Genomic DNA, 9025 nt, shown 5'->3' on the forward strand with positions numbered 1-9025 from the left:
ATTTTAAAAAATTCTTTGATTTTTATTGAATTTTACAGCAAGTGTAATTCAACTTTAATCAAATTAAGATTTTTATCTACTTAGAAATTATAGTTAAAGTAAACTTATATATACTTTTTCTTAAAATCTAAAAATTTAAGAAAATTTATGCAATTTAGTGCCGCCACTTGGCGTAACCACAGCGTCCAAGCCTAGCTTTTATTATATATATATAATATATAATATGATTTCTCAAAGTTCTTCTCTTCTTCTAATATGATTGGGTAATTGACTAATTGTATGGGCAATGGAACCATGAAGTGGTGGAAACATAACCACAACCACAAAAAGAGGGCAACTGAGCAATGTAATAGTAATAATTAGTTTAAAATTTTCCAAAAGTAACTTTCCAAAGTTAAAGCAAGAGGATAGACATAACTTTTCCAAAATTGAATTGAAGCCAATTGGATTAAACAGCGTGAAGACATGTAAGTCCAAATCCTCGTAAAAGTAAAGGACTATCCTTGCTTATATAAGAGTGAAAAACATATAGTTAATTTAGACATAAGTTATGGCGTCCTCTTTGTATCATTTAAAATTTGTGTACTTACTTTCTTTTCTCTCAACATTTCATCTTTCGTTTTCATCTATGCAGCCTCTCTGCCTTGGTCACGAAAGGTCTTACTTGTTGCAATTTAAGGACAGCTTTGTCATCAACAAGTCCGCTTCTCATGAACCGTGGGCTTATCCCAAGGTTGCATCCTGGACATCAGAAGGAAACAACAAAGACTGCTGCTCATGGGATGGGGTAGAGTGTGATGAGTTCACGGCCCATGTGATTGGCCTTGACCTCAATAGTAGCTGTCTCTACGGTTCTATTAACTCCACCAACAGCCTTTTCCATCTTGTTCATCTTCAAAGGCTTAATCTTGCTGACAATCATTTTAAATACTCTCAAATCCCATCCACCATTTCCAATCTTTCTAAACTAACTCATCTTGATCTCTCTTCTTCTGCGTTTGCTAGTCAAATCCCATTAGAAGTTTCACAATTGTCCCAATTGTCATCCCTCAATCTAAGTGGAAACGCTTATTTAGAACTCAAGAAGCCTAGTTTGAGAAGTCTAGTTGAAAATTTAACTTGCCTAGAAAAACTTGATTTGAGAGAGGTGGAAATAATCTCCATGGTGCCTAATATCTTGGCAAATTTGTCTTCTTTAACCTCCCTCAGACTCCGTGACTGCAGATTGTATGGGGAATTTCCAGTTGGCATCTTCAAGCTTCCGAATTTGCGAGTTCTTGATATGCGGCAGAATGAAGGTCTCACAGGCCATTTGCCTGACTTTCAATGGAGTAGCACCCTTGAGATAATGAATCTCGCAAAAACAAATTTCTCAGGTAAGCTACCTGCTTCAATCGGAAACCTTGGGTCTCTAACTACAATTTTAATATGGGGTTGCAACTTCTCTGGGTTCATTCCATCTTCACTTGGCAACCTCACGCGTCTAAATTCTCTGGATCTTTCATATGACACCTTTAAGGGACGCATTCCATCTTCCTATGGAAACCTCGTACAACTTTCTTCACTTTACCTTACCAGTAATGAATTCACTAGTCCAATTCCGTCTGAGCTTGCAAATCTGACACAACTAACTGCCTTGAATCTTGGTGACAACAAGTTTGCAGGCCAGATTCCAAGCTCGATCTTTAACCTTACAAATCTAAAATTTCTTAGTCTTTCCAATAACTACTTTAGTGGCACTGTGGAGTTTGACAAGTTTGTAAAGCTCAAAAAGTTAACTACATTGTATCTATCTAATAATCAAGTATCATTACTTGAAAGTGAAGCCAGTGCAAATAGAACCCTTCAAAAATTTGTAGGTATAGGATTATCTCAATACAACTTGAGAAAGTTCCCAAACTTCCTAGCAAACCAAAATGAATTGGAGTTGCTAAACCTACAAGGCAACAATATTCATGGTCAAGTACCAGAATGGGTTTGGAACATGAGTAAAGAAAGTCTAAAGTCTATCAACCTTTTTGACAACTTTCTTACAGGCCTTGGTCAACATCCCATTCTTCTTCCATGGACCAATCTGGCCATTTTAGACCTTTCGTCTAACAATATCCAAGGATCACTTCCAATTCCATCACCTTCCACTTTGCAATACCACGCATCACACAATTCATTCATTGGAAACATTTCTGAGTTGATTTGTAACCTGAGTTCTCTTCAGGTCCTTGAGTTGTCAGAGAACAACTTAAGTGGTCCACTTCCTCAATGCTTGCACAGTTTTGGTGATTCTTTGGTCGTATTGGATATCCGAAGGAACAAATTCGAAGGAAGCGTCCCAAAAACTTGGGCAAATGGAAGCAAATTAATGATAATTGACTTCAGCCAAAACAAATTCCAAGGGTGGTTACCAAGATCTTTGGCTAAGTGTATAGCATTGAAGGCTCTTGATGTCAGTAATAACCAATTCAATGATACTTTCCCCTCTTGGTTAGGAAACCTTTCAAATTTGAAGATTCTCATTTTGCGGTCCAACAAATTTTATGGACCAATAAAGATTCATAGTGTGAATTATGAGTTACAAATAGTTGATCTCTCATACAATTGTTTTACCGGAATGTTGCCAGCAGAATTATTTCAAAATTCGAATTCTTCCAGATTTGATCGTGCATACCACTTATCATTCAAGTATACTCATCTTTTAAAGCGAACCTCAATTATCAGATTTTTGAATTTCAGTATGAGTATAGTTTCTCAATGATGATGACAAACAAAGGAGTGGACACAATTTATGAGAAGGTCCAAGAAATTTTCACAGCTCTTGATTTCTCTAGTAATAGATTTGCAGGAGACATTCCAGAATCAATCGGAAGTATAAAAGTACTTCGTTTGCTTAATCTTTCCAATAACATTCTCACTGGCCACATCCCATCAACATTTGGAAACCTTGCAGAGTTGGAATTGTTGGACCTTTCTCAAAACAAGCTTGTAGGTGAGATTCCACAACAGCTAATACAACTTACTTTCTTAGAATCCTTCAATGTTTCTCATAATGATCTTGTGGGGCTTATACCACAAGGGAAACAATTTAATACATTTCAAAACAGTTCATTTGAAGGAAATTCAAAATTGTGTGGAAACCCATTGTCAAAGAAATGTAAGTATTATGAGGCTTTGCCACCTTATCTTTAACCTCAAAAAAGAGTCAAGATTCAGGGTCGCTACTTCAATTTGGTTGGAGAATTGTTATGATTGGCTATGGATGTGGACTACTTGTTGGGGTGACTATTGGACATATTGTGATTGAAAGGAAACGTGATTGGTTAATGAAGACTTTCGGAGTGAGGCAACCGGTGCCAGGAAGAAAGGTTTGAGGGAGGACACATTAGAAATTGAATTAAATATATATATATTTTTGCTACGGTTTGTTGGTGTGTAATGTATTTTTTTTTTTTTAATTAGGTTTGTGGGTGTGTAATGTAACGTGCTTCTACCTTTTTCTTTACTGTTATGAATATGAAAGGCAGCTAACTTCATTAAAAGGTCAAAGAGTAGTTGGATATGTGCTCACATTCAAACCTTTTACCCTTGTCGTAAGAGGGGAAAATTAACCAAAAAAAAGAGAGAGGAAAGTTTGTAAAATAAAAGAGGACGACTATATATGCAAAATAAGATTTGTATAAAGTAAAGCAAACAATCCAAACTTTCTGGCTAAAATTAATCCAAAAGGGTTAAAAATACAGAAAATCAAATCTGTAATTCACTATGACATCTTAAATTACATGAGATGTGAATTTAACTCACAATATAGAGAGAGAAAAAATTGAGGCTTTTATTGAGATTGTTAGAAATACTTTATTGAGATGGTTAGAGCATTTGTATCAGTCTCCTTAAATTTTTAGCTAAATTAATTACAAAAAAAAAAATATATATATATTTTTTCCAGTTTTGCTATCTATTGTCTTTTTTATAAATATGCATCAGCCTCAATACTCTGTCATTATTCCTATTTAATATATATTATTCATGTCGATCATCACCCAAGTTCTAACAAACTTTTAAAGATGTTAGATTATCAAGGTTGTTCAACTCATGGAAACAAAATAATCATAATCGCCTACAAGAATGTAGAGTAGTAGACAACGTTAATAATCTATAATGCTCATCTTGCATTTCAATGAGCTAAACTAAAAACTTTTCCTCCTTTCAAAGCAGCTACCACCCTATAGCTTGTAACTATTTATTATACCATAATAATTAAAAAAAAAAAAAAAAGCAAAAGCAAAAACAAAAACAAAAACAAACAGAAGAGTACATCTTAAAGCATAGACACAAAATAGTTGAGCTCTTATCAGTTAATTCACTTGGCAAAGTATAATAAATATCAACAAAGACTAACTAAGGTAGTTGAAGTGATAGAGTTGTAGAAATTATAACACACGCTGAAGTCAACTTCCTTCAGAGCCTAGCGAGAGTGTCCCAACATTCTTTTTATCTTTTGCAATGTTGGTAAGATTTAACATATTATAAGCTAGAATTTACAAACTATATGATTAGTATATCGTTTAACAAAAAAGAAGAGAAAAAGCAAGACTACATAGTCCTTTGCCATGCTAACAACATCTTAAAGCATAGACACAAAATAGTTGAGCTCTTATCAGTTAATTCACTTGGCAAAGTATAATAAATATCAACAAAGACTAACTAAGGTAGTTGAAGTGATAGAGTTGTAGAAATTATAACACACGCTGAAGTCAACTTCCTTCAGAGCCTAGCGAGAGTGTCCCAACATTCTTTTTATCTTTTGCAATGTTGGTAAGATTTAACATATTATAAGCTAGAATTTACAAACTATATGATTAGTATATCGTTTAACAAAAAAGAAGAGAAAAAGCAAGACTACATAGTCCTTTGCCATGCTAACATCAAGTAAGAAGCCCTGTGAATTGAGTTAGAATTAAAATTCTAGTTTCATATTACTGGTTTTTTTTTTTTAAATATTTTATCTAGTTTAGAAATCCTAACAAAACAACCTAAATCCCACCCTACACCAGGGACGGAGCTAGGACTTGAAATTAGAGGGGGCAAAAGTATAAACAATTGGGACGTTGAGATTTTCCTCAATTGGAATATCAGGATTTTCCTCAACATTAGTGGTTGGCAATGTTGCACCACTAATATTATCTTCTAAATCATTTGAAACTTTTCTTTTGAAAAAATCAAATATAGTAGTTGACTTTTTCATAATCTACAAATAAAATATAATTTGAAATTATTATGTTATTATATGGTCAATAATCTACAATCATTACACACAATAAACAAATACTATGCACACAAACATTCAACAACTAACCAATAAATTTCAAAATTACAAATAATTTCTTTAATTATTTATCGAACTTTAATATTTTATAAGACACTAACTAATAGACAAAAACAGTAGAGACAAAACTAAAAAAAAAAATCATAAAACATCACAGCCTATTCACTATGCTAAAGACAAAACTACCAAGAAAAAAAAAATTACAAAACATCAAATGCAGTAAGTGTTGACTGTTGCGTGTGGTATTGTGTTTGTCACTTGTTAGATGCAACTTTTTCATTTGTAAAAGAATGCTAAAGACAAGTCTTGGATCAGATTTTTACCTTTCTTTTATCTTTTTCTCTCTAGTATATTCTGTATTTGAGTCTCAGACTCTCAGGTCTCTCCGTCCCAGCCCCAGCGTCCCTGACTGCCACTGCCACTGGCTTTGCTTCTTCAATTCTTCTGCCGCTGACTGGTTGCCGAATTCCTCACTGTGTTCAGCCGTAAGTTAGGTTTTCCTTTTCTTTTTTTTTTTTTGAATGTCTTAGAAATCCCCTTATTTTTTTTCCCCTTTTATTATATGTGTGAGGTAAGTTGGGTATTTCCTACTTCTAGACTAGGTAGATATCTAATTAAAACCGGCTTTGATTTTTTTTTTTTTTGGGATGTTGTTTGGGCTTAATTTTTGTTGTTGGGCTAATTTTTTTATAGCATTTAAAAATATCAATAATATTGTTAAGGGGGCAAATGCAATTTTATTGGAACAAATAGCTAAAAATAATATATTATATATATATATATACTAAATTATATAGCATTTAAAAATATCAATAATATTGTTAAGGGGGCAAATGCAATTTTATTGGAACAAATAGCTAAAAATAATATATTATATATATATATATACTAAATTTTTTTTTTTGAAAATCTAGGGGGGGCCACTGTCGCCCAGGTCCAAGAATAGCTCCGTCACTGCCCTACACCCACTCCATGGGGCTCGAATAACGAATGCAAGCCCATGGATGCCCTCAGGCCCTTATGGCAAGGGGAGGTATCACTTTGCCCAATATGGGCGGTGATTTCTAAGTAGTTATTCATTAGTCTTCTTGTGCAATTAACCCCAAGTTATTTTATTTATTTTATTTTTTTGAGAATCCCGCCTGTATGATCTTATTAATCAACTGACAAATCAGAAATTACAAATGGACTAACGTCTTGTGGAACATGTTCCATCTAGACTAATAAAGGAAAAGAAACAATTGCTCTCTTAGCCAAGACATGAGCTGCATTATTGCCCTGCCGCCTAGTGTGAGAGAAAGACAAGGTTCTAAGCGAACCTACCATAGACACGATGTCTTTTACAATTTCACCAATGGATGAGTGACGCCAATCTGTAGCCTGCAACGCCCTGTACAATCCAAACTTTTAAATACTCAAGTAAATAGTAGTACACTCTTTTTCAGCTAAGGCAGCAATCACCTCCCCCCTTGCATCTCTAACAATTGACTCCAATCCCCGCTTCCCCTGACTCGGTGAAAACAGCCCCATCATAGTTCGTTTTATACATACCATCCTCTGGAGGTTGCCATTTAAAGTTTCCCTTAGGGAGCTTCATTCTGGGCGTCGGACATTTTTCTTGATAGTCCGAGAGGTAAATTTTTGCAACTTCAAAAATTTTTTCACTCGACAAACCTTTCTCATTAAGTCTCAATCTGTTTCTATGATTCCAAATGAACCAAGCCACCACTCCAAACAGCTCCAACTTCTGAACCTGCTGTCCTAGCATATTTATCAACTCTTGAATGTCATGAATTTGGGGATGCTCTGTTCGGACCCAGCTGAAACAGGGGGCCCACACGTGACTGATCTTCTCGCAATCCCAGATAGCGTGGAATGTGGATTCTTGCTCCGATAGGCAGGCGCTGCACCTTGCATCCTCAATGATTTTTCGTTTCTTCAGATTCTCCTTTGTGGGTAATGCATTGGAACAAACACGCCATAGAAAGTTTTTTATTTTGTTAGGAAACTGAAGCTTCCAAACCTTTTTCCAAAAAGATTTCTGGTGCGTCGGATCTGAACTTGAGGCATTACTAGCATCTGCTTCCTCACATAATTTTTGATAACCTGCCTTTACTGAGTACTCACCATCTGGACTATCAGGCCAAATAATTCGATCGCATTGATCCGTCCAACACAGGGGAATGGCTTTGATCCGGTTTGCTTCAAAACTTAGGAAATTCTGGTCAACCATGTTCTGATGAATCTGATCCCAAGAATGTGTAGAAGGGTTTATGAGAGCGGCAACCTGGGCACCATCCAACTCTGGCCTTCGTGGAGAAACAATTTTAGCTGATCCCTTCCCTGGCAACCAGTTATCCTTAAATATGTCAATGCTCCTTATATATGTCTATTTATTTATTTGTCTCATGCTATTACTATTTAGAGTGGCAAATACTCATAACGAAGTCACGGTTAGCCCCATTCATGATTTTGAGATGTAAATGGTATAAAATTAAGAATGTCGCAAAATTTCAAATCTTATTTTATAAAAAAAAAAAAAAAAAAAAACANTAAGAATGTCGCAAAATTTCAAATCTTATTTTATAAACAAAAAAAAAAAAAAAAAAAAACCCAAAAAAATTAAAAATTTGTTGTCCAAAGGCCAACACAGCTACGAGGATTGCCTTTTTCATTGTGCCTAAGGCCCCAAGAGGTCTAATCTAGATAGGCGCGTGAGTTTGGTTTAGTTTTTTTATGCTTTTTGAAATAGTGATTGTTTTAAAAAGTGTGGTATTAAATTAAACTTTAAAAAAAAAATGTTTGGAAAAAAGGGTCAAAAAGTGTGTGTGTGTGTGTTTTTTTTTTTTAGTTAAGTATTTGGTTAATACTTATAAAAGTGATGGTTTAAGTTGTAAATTACAAAAAAAGATTATATATAAAGAGAATTCTTTGTTTTAATTCCCTTAATAATAATAATATGATAATAATAATAAAATTATTATTATTATTATTATTATTAATGACTTCTCAATAGTAAATGACTCTTTTAATTTTTCTTTCAATATTATCTTATTTAGTCCGAACTTGGTAAGGATAGGGTGTAAAACTCATATTTTACACTATTCAATAAACGATTGTCACATCAATTTTTTTTACTTAAAACTCAATACATCCTACCACACATAATAATATCCCAATAAACTTCTAGTTAAGTTAGATTGTCAAATGGGTATTAAAATTGATGGAGTGTAGTTGTATATATTTTTTAATATGTAATATGATGATGTTGTATGTTCAGACTGGAGGTGTAAAACTTGGGTTTTATACCACATTCTTATTGAATTTAATCTCTATTTTGGTTGTATAAATCTTTGCAATAAGTTTTTATTAATATTTAAAATTTTCTTTTTGTAATTATTATACTCAAATTATTAATAGTAACAACTCTTTTCAAATTATTTTTTTCCCTTAATGCTATAGACACAACATTTTCACTAAAATTTCACAATAAATTTATGTGATAAGTTGTTAATGTTAGATAAAAAGATAATAACGTTAGTAGTAGGTCCAGATGAGAATTAATAACAACTTGCTACATAAAATTTATTATGAAAGTGTTATGAAAAATATTGTGTCAATAGCACTATTTTTTTTTTCTAAAGAAAAAAAGCATTAATTTAAAAAGTTTGGGGATACAATAAAATTTTATAATATTTTCACAATACT

General features: G+C 33.5%; 2 protein-coding genes across 2 annotated transcripts; one reads left to right on the forward strand and one right to left on the reverse strand.

Annotated features, from left to right (window-relative positions):
* Positions 1 to 463: 463 nt before the first annotated feature.
* On the forward strand, positions 464 to 2752 carry LOC112037404 (receptor-like protein 7). The gene has a single exon (XM_024070219.2). It carries the CDS (start codon positions 551 to 553, stop codon positions 2750 to 2752), a length of 2202 nt encoding a protein of 733 aa, XP_023925987.2. The 5' UTR covers positions 464 to 550.
* Positions 2753 to 6794: 4042 nt separating this feature from the next.
* On the reverse strand, positions 6795 to 7550 carry LOC112037406 (putative ribonuclease H protein At1g65750). The gene has a single exon (XM_065763523.1). It carries the CDS (start codon positions 7548 to 7550, stop codon positions 6795 to 6797), a length of 756 nt encoding a protein of 251 aa, XP_065619595.1.
* Between the last annotated feature and the right edge of the window lie 1475 nt (positions 7551 to 9025).

The sequence above is a fragment of the Quercus suber genome, unplaced genomic scaffold (genome assembly GCF_002906115.3).
Source record: "Quercus suber isolate HL8 unplaced genomic scaffold, Cork oak 2.0 scaffold_21, whole genome shotgun sequence".
NCBI classification, from domain to species: domain Eukaryota; kingdom Viridiplantae; phylum Streptophyta; class Magnoliopsida; order Fagales; family Fagaceae; genus Quercus; species Quercus suber.